The 18,465-nt window shown below is 37.8% G+C and overlaps 1 protein-coding gene, 1 long non-coding RNA gene and 1 pseudogene across 2 annotated transcripts; 1 reads left to right on the top strand and 2 right to left on the bottom strand.

Moving 5' to 3' along the window:
• Positions 1-151: 151 nt before the first annotated feature.
• Positions 152-4,720, bottom strand: LOC126969397 (uncharacterized; annotated as a pseudogene).
• Positions 4,721-5,998: 1,278 nt separating this feature from the next.
• Positions 5,999-9,311, bottom strand: LOC126969660 (uncharacterized). The gene is made up of 3 exons (XR_007730434.1): positions 9,174-9,311; positions 8,715-8,849; positions 5,999-6,131 (listed from the first exon to the last, which is right to left on the bottom strand). It is a non-coding gene; the product is annotated as an uncharacterized LOC126969660 (long non-coding RNA).
• A 159-nt stretch (positions 9,312-9,470) lies between these two features.
• On the top strand, positions 9,471-11,129 carry LOC126969632 (sucrose-6-phosphate hydrolase-like). Its single transcript, XM_050815191.1, has one exon. It carries the CDS (start codon positions 9,568-9,570, stop codon positions 11,044-11,046), a length of 1,479 nt encoding a protein of 492 aa, XP_050671148.1. The 5' UTR covers positions 9,471-9,567; the 3' UTR covers positions 11,047-11,129.
• The last annotated feature ends 7,336 nt before the right edge of the window (positions 11,130-18,465 follow it).

The following is an 18,465-nucleotide window of genomic DNA, read 5'->3' as shown; positions in this document are numbered from 1 at the left end:
TACACTAACTAATTTGTCTAAATATTTCTAGATCTACTAAATTTTGCAATGGAGTCGTTGTCGTCATCAAGTCATTAAGGAGTTCCATTGACATATTGTTGAATATCAAGCTCCAGTTGTGGCTTCTGGTGGTCTTGAATTAAAATACATGTTTCACAAAAGGACTGTATTATGTAATTAATATAATATATAACATATAAGTAATTATCATGCTATCGTTAATGCGTGTGCGCGCGGGTCATATTCTTAAGGCGACGTGTTCCGCCGTCGGCCTCGGTGCGAGCGCAGGTCCGCCACGAACGCAAGCCCTCACTCTCGCCGATGAGACGACAGGAACATATTCCCCGGCTTGAAGTATTAAGGCTTCAAGAAGTCTGCGATGAAGGCACGTGCAAAGGGCAAAACATATTCTATGCCCGTGTTATGACTCCCTTTCTCGTAGTAATGTCGGCAACTCTGCTGCGCCCGTCAGACCCAGGATGAACATTGGTGACTCTTCCCAAGAGCCACAAAAGAGGAGGAAGATGGAATCCCTCACCACCACCATGGTTCTCGGTTTTAGGTCTTGATAGCCTGTCTGCCACTTGGCCTTTTGCTGCAAAACAGAAACGTATTCGTTTGAGAAACGTCGCCAAAAGTGCTGTCGCAAGTTTTCAACGTGTTCGTAGCGAGGCAGGCGCTGCAGATTCACGTCGTCTGGCATCTGAGGACGAGCAACAGTAGTGAGCGGTCGTCCGATTAAGAAGTGAGCGGGAGATAAATAGGATAGGTCACTAGGATCGGTGGAGTGAGGTGTTAAGGGTCTGGAATTAAGAATTGCCTCTATTTGAATCAGACAGGTTGAAAGCTCTTCATAAGTAAGATGAGTTAAGCTTTTGACTCTACGTAATAAGTTTTTTATGTTTAATAAAGTTTTAATGGATTTAACAGCTGCTTCCCATAAACCGCCAAAATGCGGACTGTATGCAGGAATAAATTTAAATTCTATACCTTCGTTTGCAATGTCAGTGGAAATAGTATTGGATGAAACTTGTAGAAGACGTGAAAGCTCATTAAAAGCTCCCACAAAAGTAGTGCCGTTGTCGGAGAATACCCGCTAAAGCTTACCACGCTTACCACGACTAATAAAGCGATTGAAGGCTGCTAGAAGGGCCCCTTTAGTGAGGTTTGAGACTAGCTCTTGATGCACGGCTCTAACTGCAAAACATACAAAGACGCAAATACATAGGCTGCACTAAAAGTATCGGGAATGGAATATTTCCACTGTGCTTGTCATATTAAAATCTTTTTAATTAAAAACTCCTTGGTTTTAAAAATCGAACACCATTTATTTATTTAAAAAAAGTTTCTTGGTCTTGTCACAAGGTCTTGTCGAACTTGTTTAGTCGTTGAGAAAATGGAATTGACTCGAGAAAATTCTAGAGCGATGAAATATTATGACTTTCGAAGTGGTTTAACAAAAAAACAGTGTGTTGACCCATCCAAAACCACAATTTATCGCTGGTTTGCTGAATTTCAACATGGACGTGTCAAGCTCAGTGATGATCCCCGTTAAGGTCGTCCAAAAACTGCAGTCACCAAAGAAAACGTTGATGCTGTGCGTAAGCTGATTGAGGAAGATCGACATGACGTGACATACCGCGAAATTCAGGCAACTTTAGACATTGGCATGTGTCAAATACAAATAATCTTGCATGAACAATTAGGTGAAAAAAAGTTGTTTTCTCGATGGATACCGCATTTGCTCTGTGAAGAGCAAAAAGCGGCTCGCGTTACTTGGTGCGTCAGAACTCTCGAAAGATTCCACGCAGGATCCTCAAATGCTGTATACAACATCGTATCAGGTGACGAATCCTGGATATACGCGTACGAACCCGAAACAAAAAACCAGTCACGAGTTTGGGTGTTCGAAAATGAGTTAAAGCCAACAAAAATTGTTCATTCACGGAGTGTTGCAAAAAAAATCGTGGCCACGTTTATCTCCAAAACCGGCCATGTTGCGACTATTCCTCTTGAGGGAAAAATAATTGTTAATGCAGAATGGTATGCTAGCATTTGTTTGCCACAGGTGGTTTCTGAACTCCGTAAAGAGAACTGCGACCGCCGCATTATCCTCCATCACGACAATGCGAGTTCTCACACCGCGCACAGAACAAAAGAGATTTTAGAGCAAGAAAACATAGAATTATTAGACCATCCGCCGTACAGCCCCGCCCTAAGCCCTAACGATTTCTATAAATTCCCTAAAATAAAGAATAAATTGCGTGCATCACCTGAAGAAGCTGTGGACGCCTACAAAACGGCCATTTTGGAGACCCCAACTTCCAAATGGAATGGTTGCTTCAATGATTGGTTCCATCGTATGGAAAAATACGTCAAATTTCGCGGAGAATACTTCGAAAAGCAATTTATACATTTTAAAATAGTAATGTTGTGTCACTTCCTTGATTCCCGAAATTTTCAGTGCCGCCCTCGTATAAGATTTAATTAATTTACATCCTCTGCCCTTGCGGTCGTCTATCAGCACTGGCCCAGCGTAATCTAAACCTGTATTCAAAAAGGGAAATTGTAGTTGTGTTCTCTCGCTGGGTAAGTTGCCCATGACGACTTGAATAGGTTGAGCTTTAAAGCGCGTGCAACGAACACAATTACGTACAGTTTGCTTAGCTAAGTTTCTGCCTCCAAGAGGCCAGTATGTGAGCCTTACATTGGCAAGAAGAAGCTGAGGGCCAGCATGAAACAGTGATTTATAATATTTAAGAAATAATATTTTTGTTAAATGATGTTTAGTTACTACATACTAAGACTGGATGCTTTACGTCGTAACTATAGTTAGAGTTATGAAGGCGTCCACCGACGCGAATAAGGTTATTAGAATCAAAAAATGGACTAAGACTTATAAGACGATTCTTTTTAGGAAGTATATTTTGATTATGCTTAAGATGATTTATTCCTCAGGGAACATTTCCTGCAAAGAAATATATATAATTGTGTTATAAGCTGAATTTAATTCGTTACTCATTATATAGGATTAATTTTTATTATAGGGATTACGACAATTGTACGTAAATCTTAAGATATATGCAAAAACTCTATTTAATTTTGTAAATGAAGACATTTTATGAATTAAATCTAAAAATACATTAATGCCTTAATTATTAATACAATGTGTAACTGTGTGAAGTAAAGTTTCAGGTAATGTTTGTGGTGTATTTGGAGATGGAGGAAAATGTATGGTTTTCTCATGGAGGAATTGAGGACCTGACCACCGAAGAGTGGACGCGCTGATATAATCAGCCTTTACCCCTTGAGAAGCTAAGTCTGCAGGGTTGCTTCTCGAAGGTACATAGCGCCATGTCTGGTCAAGTGTACATTCCTGAATCTCATTAATTCTATTTCGAACAAACTGATTAAGATTGCAGTGACCGCACCAAAAGAAACAGTGACTGAAGACGTTGGTAAGTGAATTGCATACCTTCAAATAGAGACGTGTGCCCAACAAAGCACCACATAATTCCAAACGTGGAATAGTGGTTGTTTTAATGGGAGCAACCTTGTTTTTAGAGGCCAAAAGACGAACACAAACCATCCCATCGACTTCGATTGTCCTTACGTAAATACAGGCACCATAAGCACGTTCGGAAGCGTCTGTAAAAGTATGAAGTTCAACCAAAGGATTACTACAAGACACCCACCTAGGAATACGAATAGAGTTAAGAGCTGGAAGTGATTCGATAAATTCGATGAATAGATTCTTTATTTCTAAAGGTACTTCATCAGTTGCTGTAATATAAATTTAGCTTGAACTGTGCAAGGTCCTACTAAGCCTAAAGGGTCAAACAATTGACTAACGATAATATGTTACGTTTACTTATGATGTTTGATGTAGTTGACAGAATATAATAAATGATCCGAATTACATTGCCAATACAAACCAAGAGTTTTGTTAGAAAGAATTTCATTTAAGTTCAAAGTTTTATTTTGAGTATCTGTGGACATATTGCTTATAGTCTGATGTACTTCAGAACTAATTGATTGTAATTTTCGTAATAATAATAATAATAATAATTCTTTATTTGCATAATGTGTGTATACAAGTTAACAAAATAATTCTATACGAATCAACACATTAGCCAAAAAGGGCATGCAAATTACATTATCTCCATGTCATTATATATATAATAATAAAATTCTAAGATTACAGCACATAATATTTCATTGTTACATTACATTAGCATCTACACAAAATATACATGTCATATACATATTATGTAGTTAAAGTTAAACACAAGATTATAAAAATAAAGAAAATCACAAATTTAAAAAGTCGGATACAGCATAAAAATTGTAACTAATTAGCCATTGATATAATTGAGTTTTAAAAGGACCGATATTCAACATTTTAATAGTATCGGGAAGTTAATTAAATATTTGAATACACATGGCATGACAATTTTTAGTAAACAAAGTAGTCCTGGGTGCTTTTTTGTAAACAAGTCTATTTGGATATCGTTGGTCGCGGTCATACATTTCCTTGGCAGTGGTGAAAAGATATTTATGCCTCTTTAAAAAATGCTTATTTCGTAAATGTATAGGCACGGCAAGGTTCACAATTTCAGTTTAATAAACAGCGGTCTACACGATTCGTACGGACCTACCCCACAAATCGCACGGATACATTTTTTTTGTGCAATAAATGCTTTTTGGATGTTTACGCCATTATCCCAAATTATAAGACCGTATCTCAAGATAGATGCAATATGAGCATGTTAAGCTGACAGTGTGGTACCTAAATCTGTAATTTTTCGTAGGCGCCTCAGGGCATAAACAAATTTATTTACTCTACCACAGACCTCATTTATGTGTGATGTCCATTTAAGTTCATTGTCTAAAATAATACCTAAAAATGAAGTTTCCTTTTTTTCATCCATAATGACGTCATTATATTATATTTTTAAATTATTACGTAGAACATTTGAAAATGTCATGTAGTTCGATTTAGTTAGATTTATTTTAAGATTATTTATACCAAGCCATTTAACAATTTTGTCCATATTATTTATAATGTCATTGTTAAATTTCATAATATCAAAGTTTTTAATGTCAGATTCAAAAATTATCGAAATATCATCCGCGTATAGAAATATTTTATTATTTGTAACGTCTATAATGTCATTTATGTAAAACAAAAATAGAATTGGCCCCAGGACACTTCCTTGAGGTACACCACACTGGTTAAATGTATATTCAGATTTGTATGTTTCTTTCTCACTAATTTTATTAGTCCGAGTAATAATTACACTTTGTTTCCTATTTTTTAAATATGATCGGAACCAATCTAACACAAGCCCCCGTATTCCATATGCCTCTAATTTTTTTAATAATAAGTCATGGGACACTCTATCAAAAGCTTTTGACATGTCAAAGTACAATACTGTAGTCAATGTTTTTGTGTCAATATTTTGAGCAATTGAGTGTGATAAAGAATAGATTGCATCATTAGTAGATCTATTTTTCTGAAAGGCAAATTTTTCATCTTTAATTAAATGAAATTTATTACTGAACTCCTTTAACCGTAAACACATACATTTCTCAAAGATTTTTGATATGATTGGTATGAGAGTAATGGGTCTTTAATTTTCAATGTTATTTTTATCTCCGTTCTTGAATAGGGGGCTAATTATGGATATTTTAAATTCTTCAGGAAAAGAACCACAAGAAAAGGATATGTTTATTAAATGTGTCAGCACGGGTACCAATTCTGCTTGACATTGTTTTATTACTTTTGTACATATCTCGTCATATCCTTCTGCAGTGGTATTATTTAGAGACATAATTTGTGTATATACTTCCGGTTCAGACATGGGTCTCAGGTACATAGAATGTTTGGTAAGATAAAGCAGTCTATGTGAGCTTGGTAACGACTATGACAAGACTGTAAGGTAAGACTACAGCTCTCTGAAGTATTGGAAACTTGTTCACAAATACCTGAGACTGTAGAGATAGTGCTTCGTGTATTCAGACCGAGCTTATGGCACAGATCCTGAGTGATGAAGTTGGAAGTGCTGCCGTTATCGAGAAGAAGTAGGCGGGATGAAGCCTACCGTTGATATCTGCCACCCTTGCCATAGCTGTGGTTTAATATTATAAGAGCCTGATTATTTTTTGCTTCTGTATTTGTAAGATCAACGCTTTACATCTTCGAGATATGTATGTTTGTAAAAAAAAAAAATTAAATCAGCTAATGATCTAAATCCGCGGAACCGACGTGATCCACAAAGACTCGTTCTACATGATGTTCCAAAAATTACTAAATATAATAAAAGTTGTGTATGTAATTGTGTTCGTATTAATAATAATGTCGCGTAGCAACGATTCGACGTATATGACGAGAGTTGTCAAACGTCAGTGGCGAACAGAATAGTTAAATTTTGGACGCGGTGTTACTAGGAATCTTTAGGACTAGATAATAGCCACCCTCTTCAAATAATAATAATAATCTACCAAATAAAATATGCTCATATTAAGTTTATTGTTTACCTCCTGAGAAAGTTAGAAAGATAAAAAATTCTAATTAGTTATTCATTTTAAACTATTCTTTCAAGTTGATTTCTCAACGATGGGCGACACATCAAAGGAAAAACAAAATTGTTGTTTTTATTTAATTCCGAGCATTTTCATGTTTATTCACCTTTTAAACCTTCTCTGGACTACGACAAATAATTCATGACCAAAATTAGCCAAATTGGTCCAGCCGTTCTCGAGATTTAGCGCGACAAACGAACAGCAATTCATTTATATATTTTACAAGCTGACCCAGCAAACGTCGTATTTCTATATAAAGTAATAAGGAAAAAAACAATGATTAAAATTTTTGTGATAAAAAAAGTAGATGACGACCGATTCTAAGACCTACCAAATATTAAATCGTACTTATAATGTATCATACTACAATAATTATTCTATCTGATTGCCACCTTGCAACCCTATTTCTGTATATGGAACAGAATAATATAAAAATCGCGATACAAAAATAGGTGTTGATCGTAGATGGGTGACAATTTGAAGTGGTAGGTCTATGTATTTTTTAATGCTGAATCATAATTAAAAAAATTTACAAAAAAATAAAAAAATATATTCAAGGGTGGGTCGGGTCACACTTATCATTTAAGGGTATGAAATATAGATCGTGGCCGATATTAAGACCTACCCGATGCACACAAAATTTCATACAAATCGGTTCAGCCATTTCAAATCTTCTCTGGACTTCCACAAATAATTCAAGACCAAAATTAGCCAAATCGGTCCAGCCGTTCTCGAGTTTTAGCAAGACTAACGGACAGCAATTCATTTTTATATATATACCTACTAGCTGACCCGACAGACGTTGTTCTGTATATAATAAATAAAATAATGTTTTTATATGAATTTGGTAATAATATATCATAACATCAAAAATCACTTCGTAAAATATGCACCCTGCTGTCGTAATGAAATTGTTTCACAGCAGAACTGTCAAACCGTGCGTCAATAAATTCTCTCATAGAAATTATGTATGGACACATCAAAGGAAAAACAAATTTGTTGTTTTTATTTGATTTAGCAGCATTTTCCTATTTATTTACCTTTTAAACCTTCTCTGGATTTCCACAAATAATTCAAGACCTTAATTTGCAAAATAGGTCCAGCCGTTCTCGAGTTTTAGCGAGACTAACGAACAGCAATTAATTTTATATAGATAGATAGATAGATTTTTGTTAAGTAGTATTTGTGATTTATATCAAGTTGTCGTAAATCTAAGGGTCTTTTTTTTTTCAATTAACAGGGTGGGATTTTTAATTTCGGGTAAAACAGAAATTTTAGCTTTATCATATTATACATTCATGACACAACAATGTCCAAAGAGCTGATCATAATTCCCCTTATTTTTATTTAGTACATGTTTTGGTACAATTGTTTTGAGTAATATTAACTGCAGGTTATAATTAATATCTTTCAAGTTTGATTTGCATGATCTACCGTAACTACTTATACCATATTCGATGTCAGATGACAGAGTTAGCTAGGGCCGTGTACAGGTGTGGTAATGTCTCGCATGGTAATTTATATTTGAGTATGCTTAGTTTGCTCAAGATTGATCTTAGTTTTGAGCAAACATGCGCTATATGTGGATCCCAAGTAATTCTGTCTTCAATTATTAGGCCTATGTACATTTCAGTTTGCACTTGATTAATTTTTTCACATGAACAAATTGAACTGCAGGGGGAGTGTAAGTAAGAGTGGTTGTGGGCACGATAGTTGGTGAGATGTCCGGCTTGTTGTGAGACGAGTGTATGTGATTATATTATAATATAATATTTTATTTGACACATTCATGAAGCATTACATTGCTACAAAAATAAGAATAAAAAAGAAAAATTATTAAAACTAAAACTAACCTAGAACATATTTTACAAATAATAAATAAGTAACTTTCCCAAGATATTCTATAAAATTACTTAAAGAATTTATATAATGGCTTACTGTATTATTATATTTTTTCAAATCGATTTTGATATCTCCAGTTAACACGTAACTATTGTACCTAAATATTAACCAATAACACTACAATCCTTCTACCTAATAGTCAATATGCCAAAAAGAAATCTTTGAATACACTCAAACATATTACATTGACAAAACAATGGAGACATATTCTTATTATTGCTACTTACGTAATATGTAAGATGTTGAGTTTCATTTCACAAACTTGTTTATTTTAGAAATCTTACTACAGTTATAATCTACATTTAGAACCCCTCATATTCTGCATCTCTCGACACTTTGACCCAAATGACCTGACATTTTTTCTGCAATTTGTAAAATTTTTGAATTAATACATACAAAACGGACTCGTCCCTGAGGATGAGTCCCTGAAAATATTCTTCGAAGTCTTTACAACTCTGAAGTTGTAAAGACTTCGAAGAATATTTTATTACAAAACAATTTCCTTTTTATGTATATAATATTATTGAGATATTAATGTGTAATATCCATATTAATAACGCAGACAGGGCTTCAGCAATCTACATCCCAGCAATAATCTGTTATTTTATTTGTTATGAAGTTTTGAGTGTTTTGAGGTTTCTTTAAAAGAAGGCTAAAACATCGTCCATCTGTCAGTCTGTCCATACCTGAGGAACACGATTGAATGTGCAATGTGTCGCTACTGGATAGAGCTACGCCCAGCCAACTGACCCACTGCTCCAAGACCAACGTCACGACACGGGCACGGGGTCATTACTTATTACGCACGTACAAGTGACCCGGTGCGGCGGTGGCTGATAACAATTAGTATTTTGCAAACCGCGGAAACCGCGAAGGCCAACTCCTCTCTTATCTGTTATCACGACGCGATAAAACTTCGCAGGAGCAACATCTCAGTTCGGTGACGTGCGCGCTTAGCTGATATCAACTTGCCAACGCATAAACAAACCACTCGAGATTGTACCGGCAGATAGGATCCGACTTTGTATATAAATATAAGACGCGAGGGGGCTCCTGATGATCTAACATTCCACTAATGAGATGAAGGCCTCGACGCTACGTAAGATCGCGGTCGCTGTAATGTGCTGTCTGGTCGCGGTCGCGGCGCGGTCGGTGAAGGACCAGCCCCCGGCCGCTGGGGACGCCCTCGCCGCGTACATCGCCGGCGCGCGCTCCGAGCTGGAGCCTCGGTTCCGGCTGCACTACCACCTGATGCCGCCCGTCGGCTGGATGAACGACCCCAATGGCTTCTCGTACTACAACGGACAGTTTCATATGTTTTATCAGTTCTACCCGTACGACAGCGTGTGGGGACCTATGCACTGGGGGCACTCGATTAGCTCTGATTTAGTTCACTGGGAAGAACTTCCCACCGCGTTGATTCCGGAGAATGAAATGTGCTTCTCCGGCAGTGCCGTGGATGACGATGGTGTCTTGACTCTGATCTACACGGGGCGCGAGACCATAGCACAGGAACCGTTCTACCGTGAAGGCCAGTATCTAGCTTTCAGTGACGATGGGGTCAATTTTCATAAATATAAAGGCAATCCCGTACTTCCAGCGGCGCCCAACGGATCGCCAGACTTTCGTGACCCCAAGGTTTGGAAACATGGAGATTATTGGTACCTAATAGTTGGAAGCAAAACGTCAGACGAAAGGGGGAGAGTGCTTCTGTACAAGTCTAAAGACCTGAAGGAGTGGGAGTTCTTGACAGTTCTCGGTGAATCGAACGGAGACATGGGCTACATGTGGGAGTGTCCTGACTTTTTCGAGCTAGATGGTAAATTTGTACTGTTGATGTCTCCTCAAGGACTGGAAGCGAAAGGAGATCGGTTCAAGAACACGTATCAGACCGGGTACATTATCGGAACCTTCAATTATACTACATACGAGTTTATACAAGAAGTGGATTTTCAAGAAATCGACTATGGCCATGACTTCTATGCGACCCAAACCCTGGAACACGAGGGCGAGCGATATCTGGTGGCCTGGTTTAGCATGTGGGAGGTTCCGCACCCCGAGGCTGACGACGGCTGGGCCGGAGCTCTCACCATCGTGAGGCAGTTGGAGCTTAGAGATAACCGGATCATCATGAGACCGGTCGAGGAAATAGTTCAGTTGAGAGAGGAATTTCTGATGGATGGAGAGTTACATTCGGATGAAGAGACCGAGCTTCCGAGAGCTACGGAGTTGATCGTCCTCGGTGACCTCAGTGAAGACATTGAGTTGTTGCTGGAAGGTGTCGACGGAGGTGACGCAGTGAGGCTGAGGTGGGAGGCGCGCTCCCAGCACGTGGTGGTGGAGCGCGGCGGAGACGAGCGCCGCGCCAGCTGGCGTCCCGCGCGTGGCGCCACCTGGCGGCTGTTCCTGGACGCCAGCAGCCTGGAACTGTTCTGCGGCGAGGGGGAGGCGGTGTTCAGCACCCGGGCGTACCCGCTGGGGGGCTGGAGACTCACCAACAGGAGCCGCGGGCCGCTACACGTGCAAGCGTTCAGATTGGGCGCAAGTGTACCCACGTGACGGTAGGAACGGCGGGGACGGCGGGGTGTTAATGTGTAAGATAGCTGTATCTCTTAATTTATTAAATAATATTATGAAGACAATTTTTAATTTTACTCTTCTTGTTCTCCAAGTAGGGCTTAAATGTTTGTGCTGTCAGTCGATGTGACGGGTGTTTGTCACTGTATAGAAAAAAATATAAATAAAGAAAGTCTGACAGAATCAAAAATGTTCGGAATAGCATTAGAAACACGCCGACTGAATCTTATACTCAGGATATATTGAAGAATTATATAACTTGAAAGACGGATATAAACTTTAACGATTTATTAACGTCTGTAAATTTATATTAAAGTTTAAAAATATTTTAAATACATACTTACCTACATAATAAATGCTAAATCTAAGAAATAAAAAACTAAGTTTCTTAAAATAAATTATAAATATTAATATCAATGAATTAATGGAAACTTTATTAATAACAAAAACAAGTCACATATAATAATACAAGTAAAAAAAGAGTTACTCATGTTAGATAAAAACAAATAAAAACTAGTAAACACAAAATAATACAAAAGCAGAAAAAAACATATATATCTATATAAAAGAAAATACAAGTCAAACTGTTCCACCGAAGTATCGTAAAATTAATTATTAAATTAAAATCCCTAAATTATAAAATTTCCAAAGAAAATAAAGATCAAAATTTAGTTAGAAATATTCAACAGAATACAAAAAAAAAAAGAAAAAGAAAACAGTCTGTTTAGACAACATACTTTGACCCCGAGGAGGGACAACGTAGCGCACAAGCGCCATATCGGCTGTTACTTCTCTTCTCGTAAACAAGCTCTTAACAATTAGCGAAGAAATAAAAATTGATTTAAACATTTCACTTGAACTTTTAGAAAGTTAAATTAATAACAACAGTCAATCAATTAAAACAATTATTATAACACATCAACTTAAGCGGAACTATGACAAATTATTTAGAAAGTCTATATTCTTGATCTGTACATACTGTAGCGCGTGTGTATGTACTCACACTCATAATTATATTACTGTTTATTTTATATTAAATATTAGGCCAAAGGCCAACCGTTCTTACTTTACTTCATAATCTCTTTATTATTCGATTGACTTCTCATCCGCGTCAATAATTTAAATTATAAAAGAATAATCTATTCTCTAGCTTGACGGCCAACCATAGAACAACGAGTTCTTATATGCGGATAAGAACTCTTGTTACATCATCCCCCTCACCAGGAGAAGAAGCATGTTGGGTTTTATGAAAATTCAAGATGCTTCTTTATAAACATTTAATTGAAACCTACCTAAATCAGGCATGATATAAAATACAATTGTTAAATAAAAAAAACTAAAATCGTACCCAGCACTTATCGAAAGTGTAGTAAGTGGGAATCTAAGTACCACGTGATTAATGAGCAAAAAAAACCTGATTAAAAATACCCATCACAAGGCACAACTCTCACTTTCCTAACTATCAGTGAATTCTACACAATTAGTAAAACAGCGATTCTGAGTTAAAATAAAATCATGCAAGAAAATTTTTATTTATTTTACATCAATCAGTATTTCAAAATTATGAATTGGATTAATATTAGAGAGATCATATTATTATTTTGTATAACCCAGGGCAGTGTGTCATAAGAGACCAGATTTAATTAATTATAGTTGTAAGCGATCATCTTTGTAAAGGGCACCAAAATTTATTTTATTTATTTATTTATTGTGAACAAGAACGGCCTATAACCGATTACAATTATTAACACAGAATATAATATTGTTTACAAATAAAATTCAAAATATTACATAAAATCCAATTAAAAATGAAATTTAAACAATGTCAAAAGTAATAGGAACAATTTAAATATACAGATAATATGTTGATACAAACACGAATCAAAGTCGTCTCAACCGTTGTCAATCGTCGTCTTAAAAATAGCATAATGGATTAGTTAAATGAAACAATTCTTAATAATTGTTCGGGCTCAGGAATAATATCTGGGACTGTATTAAGGTTTTCTATAATCGCCGGTTTTGGCTCTTTAAATAAATGAATTTATGTAGGCACTTGCAATCAACCAAGAATCATGAGGAAAGAAGTAAATGCAATCCACTAACCTTTGAACACTCCCACGTCACTCAGGTGGCGGCGGCGCAGCAGCTCCAACGGTCCTGACTCTGGTGTTCCAGGTGAACGTCACTGGCGATCGCAAGCTTGCCAAGTTTTATATGTAGGCACTAGGATTGAACGTCAACACTAGACTTGATGATCACTGGTTACTCAGGGTAAACACGGTTTACATAGGTAGTGCTATCGACCACGCCCGAGCAAAGATCAATTGTCTCTGTCCGCTTGTCAACCCAAGCGCGACTTGTGTCATCGGATATTGGAGCACGTACAACTACCCTCATGATTCCTAATAAAAATCAGCAAGTACCGTACATACCCCCCACCGAAATCATTGTAATGATTTCCAGGTAAAGGAAAATTAAAGTATTTATTTATGTATTTAATAAAATTAGAGTCATCTAACTCTATATAAAAAAAGTATAAAAAAAACTTATGTAATAAGTAAGATAATAAGAATTATAAAAAGTAAATTATGACTATGGATACCAAATAAACTTAACCTATTTATGTAACAACAATACCTAACATTACAAATGTTAAGTTTTAAATATTTAATGACGAAATGGTAACGGACATAACTTATTAACTGGCCGCTTAAAACAACGATTAACTGTCCGGACACTGACTACGCGAACGTCGCCGTCAGGACCAGGAAACGTTTCAATGACTCTACCTAATGGCCATTGCAAAGGGCGAGTTAAATCCGATTTAATTAAAACAAGGTCACCAACCTTCAAATTAGGTGGGGATACATGCCATTTTGACCGTTGTTGTAATGTGTGTAAGTAATCATGTGACCAAAGTTTCCAAAATGATTGTGAACATTTTTGAATATATTGCCACCTAGACAATAAATTAATAGGAACGTCCTGTAAATTGTGCTCAGGCACTGCGAGCAGGCTCTGGCCAATCAAAAAATGTCCATCAGTTAAAACTTCAAACTCGTTTGGGTTATCTGAAAGAGAGCAAAGCGGTCGTGAATTCATCACGGCTTCAACTTTACAAAAAAGTGTTGACAATTCCTCAAACGTGAGGGACTTGTCACCTGCGACACGCAATAAATGATATTTCGCCGACTTTATGCCGGCGTCCCAAAGACCTCCCATACTGGGGGCGCTTGGAGGGTTGAACTTCCATGTAATACCTCGAGCTGAACAGCCATCAGAAATAGAAGTTTTTACTCCGTTATTACTAAGAAATTTAACGACGTCTTGTAAGTGCTTGTTTGCTGCTACAAAATTTGTACCGCAATCTGAGTATAAACTTGAGCACAAGCCACGACGAGCGGTAAACCTATCTAGACAGGCTAAGAAGCAATCCGATGACAGATCAGTGAGGACGTCAAGGTGAACTGCTTTTGTGGAAAAGCAGACGAACAAACAAAGATATACTTTGTATAACTTAGCGTTACGCCTCTTGTGCTCTTTTACGTTAAAGGGTCCACCAAGGTCAACACCAACGTGATGAAAAACCTTATTGGGTTCTAACCGAGGCTTAGATAACGTCCCCATACTCGGCTGAGCCAACCGTGGACTACACTTGAAGCACGTGACGCAACGTGAGAGAACGGAGCGTATGACACTACGAGCGGATACGATCCAGTACCTCTGACTAATTATACCTTGTAACGTACGAGGCCCTACATGTAAATAATTACGATGGAAATGTTCAATAATCAAAGTTGTAATGTGACTACGTTTAGGTAAAAGCAAGGGATGTTTACGACTAAAAGGTAGACTTGCCTGTGAGATTCTACCCCCCACCCTGAGGAACCCTGCTTCGTCCAAGAACGGAGATAAACTTTTCAAGGTTTGAATTATTAACGTATTATTTTTAAGTGAATTAATTTCGTTGGAATAAAATTGTTTTTGAGTTAATTTAATTATAAGGTTATGTGCAGAATTTAATTCAATAGTTGTCAAAGTTTTAAAATATCTATCACAATTTTTATTACGTGAGTTGTTAATGAATCGCAAGCACCAAGCGGTGACGCGCTGCAATTTATTAAAAGTTGAAAATTTTAAAAACAATTCATGATCCGACGGTTCTTTATTAGTCAACAAATTAAAACTCTCCGTATTTGATTTTAACTCTAAAATATCAGTGTCGTCCCTAACATAAAATGTGGTAATCGGCCACTGTTGAAAGTCTCTCGTGAGCCATTCTGGTCCATGCAGCCAGAGCTGTTGGTCGGCGAGGAGCGCCGCGGGTGCTGTGCCGCGCGAGCACACGTCCGCCACATTCTCGTCGCTACTAACGTGATACCAACAGTTTGACGGCACTGCTTCGATTATTTGGGCAACACGATTGCTAACAAACGTTTTTAATTTGTAAGGTGGCGGTTGCAACCATGCAAGTACGACACTAGAGTCTGTCAGAGCTATGATTTTGTAATTAAAATTGTTATGGTTTTGTTTTAAAAATAATATTAATTTTGATAATAAAACACATTTTCCCTTAAACTCTAATCGTGGGATTGAAAGAGGTTTAATTGGAGCTACCTTAGTTTTACAAGTGAGCAGCCTAGTTTTAACAGCGTTATTCTTGTCTACGCTACGAACGTAAAGACAAGCCGCATATCCGCGCGTCGAGGCATCACAAAACGCAACTATCTGAACGTCAGAAAAGTCCGTTATTAATAAATGACGCTCAATGCGGAGCTCAGACAAGGTTGACAAAGATGAAATAAACGTTTTCCATCTCTCACAAAGATCAGACGGCAGGGGTTCATCCCAGCCTTTGCTAAGTTTCCATATATCCTGCAGGAGGCATTTAGCCAAGAAAACACACGGTGCTAGAAAACCTACAGGGTCAAAAATGCTTGCTAATAATTTTAATACTGAACGTTTAGTGAAAATATTATCTTTTAAATTATATTGAAACGAGAAACAATCGTCTTTTGGATCCCACTTTAATCCAAGGATTTTTAAAGAAGACGCAGAATCCTCATCAAAGTTTATTGACGCGCACTGGTCAACTCCAACCCGAGCGAGAAGCTCAGGTGAGTTGCTCGCCCACTTCCGGAGTGTGAACCCACCGCGCTGCAATATGTCGATAACGTCATCTTGCAACGTGCAAGCGTCTTGCAGCGTGGGTGTAGATCCCAGAAGATCGTCGACGTAAAACCCGTGCAGCAGCAAGCTCGCTGCTCGCGGGTGTCGCTTCGCCTCGTCGTGTGCCAGCTGACGTAACGTACGCACAGCTATGAACGGTGCACTACGTAAACCGTATGTATTTGTTTTTAATTCAAATATTTGTATGGGCTCATTAGGTGACTCCCTCCATAAAATGTGTTGGTATTTACGCTCAGAGGGGTCTGTTAGAACGCATCTGTACATTTTTGTAATATCAGCCGTAAAACAAATGTCATAAAGTCTAAAATTGATTATTATTTTTAAAAGATCTTGCTGTAATTTTTTGCCGATTAAAAGGTTGTCATTTAACGAAACTCCATTCGAAGTTTGAGCTGAGCCATCGAAAACGAGTCGAACCGGTGTAGTTGTGCTGGCGGTGCGAACCACTGGATGATGCGGAATAAGGTATTGACTGGGCTCGTCCCCGGTGTAAGGCTCCATGTGACCCAGCTGCTGGTACTCGCGCATGAAGGCTACGTACTGGTCGCGGAGACCATCGTCCCGGGCGAGGCGGCGCTCCAGCTGCAGCAGGCGGCGCTCGGCGGCGGCGCGGGAGTCTCCCAGCGGCGCGCGGCGCTCACGCAGCAACAGCGGGCACACGTACCTGCCAGTTGCGTCGCGATACGTACGCGATGAATATATATTTTCCGCTTCTTGTTCTAGGGGATCTGGAGGTACCTCACACGGTGAGGCTTCAATCTCCCAGAATCGCCGAAGACAAGTATCGATGACGTCATCGTCCTTAGTGTACGACACTAAGTTTGAAGTCATAGAAACGCTTAAATTATTTGAAGCACACGGTACTTCAAGTCTCCCTGTAATTACGTACTCGAATACGCTACTCAACGCACACGGAAGGGAGGGACCGAATACGATTCGATTTCCATCATAAATGTGTGGAAAAACGTCTCCCGATATAATAATATCAATTACAGAACGTCTGTAAAAGAAAGGATCCGCTAAAACTAAATTATTATATTTTTTAACAATATTTTCTGAAATATTAGAAGTGGGTAAATCAGAAGTTATTTTTGAAAGGATTACGGCATCTATTGTGAATACCGGATCACAGTTATACCTAGGTTTTAGTGTACATGTCGTCATACCATACGTTTTTACATTTTCACCCGATAAGCCATAAATATTGTAAGGACATTTATAACGTCTTAAACCTAACCGTTCTAAACAATTTATAGTAATAAAGTTAGATTGTGCGCCTGAGTCGATTAACACACGACACGGCTGCTCCTTACCGAAAACATCAACAACGTTAACTATAGCCGTACCTAATATAACGGAATATTGTTTGCTATCTGATAACGATGAGTGGCAGTTGTCATTTCGCGAGTGCATGATTGACGCGTCAACAGGCACGGGCGGCGCAGGGAGAGGGTGCCGGCCGGCGGCCGCGGGTGCACTGCTGTTATAGTCGACATGTAACAGAGCATGGTGCGTTTGTCCGCAAGTGTAACATCGAAACTCGCTGCGGCACTCATCAGCTGTATGATTTAGTTTTAAACAATTATGACAAATCCCTAAAGTATTAGCACGGCTAATACGCTGTGTTGGTGTCAGTTTACGAAGCTTTGTACACCTAAAAATCATATGATTTTCGTTACAGTGAAGACATGCATAATTATTCAATTTGTTTTTGTTGTTCGTTGTTTGAGTATAATTTTTACGTGAAGTTAAGTTTTTATTATTATTAGCGTTTAAATTCAAATGTTGTTTGTTACGTTGTGTGCCATTATTTTGTATAATTATATTTGAAGTATACGTTTGTGAATGTTCCAATACTTTAACATGATTTTGCACAAAGGATATTAAGTTTTCATAACAAGGAATTGTTGTTTGATCAATGCTTTGCTCAAATAATTTGCGAGTATTTTGATCAAGTGATTTTAACGCAATATGGCAGATGACGTAACTATGAAGGTTAGGTATATTAAGTGAACAAATTGCCTTGTAGGAATTTTCAAAGATTTCAATAAAATTATTTAGACTTAAAGGAGATTCTTTTAAAATGGGTGGAAAAGTTAACATTTTATCAAGGTATTTACTAGCCAGCATACGTTGATCTTGGTACTTATCAAGTAGGGCTTTCCATACCACATCATAGTTCGATGATGTAATCGGTACACTTTTAATAAC

This window comes from Leptidea sinapis, chromosome 18 (genome assembly GCF_905404315.1).
Source record: "Leptidea sinapis chromosome 18, ilLepSina1.1, whole genome shotgun sequence".
NCBI lineage: Eukaryota > Metazoa > Arthropoda > Insecta > Lepidoptera > Pieridae > Leptidea > Leptidea sinapis.
The sequence above is the reverse complement of the archived record's forward strand: the minus strand, read 5'-3'. Positions and strand labels throughout refer to the sequence as shown.

Bases quoted from the DNA above. Each gene is read 5' to 3' on its own strand.
- LOC126969632 (XM_050815191.1), top strand. From the start codon at position 9,568: ATGAAGGCCTCGACGCTACGTAAGATCGCGGTCGCTGTAATGTGCTGT.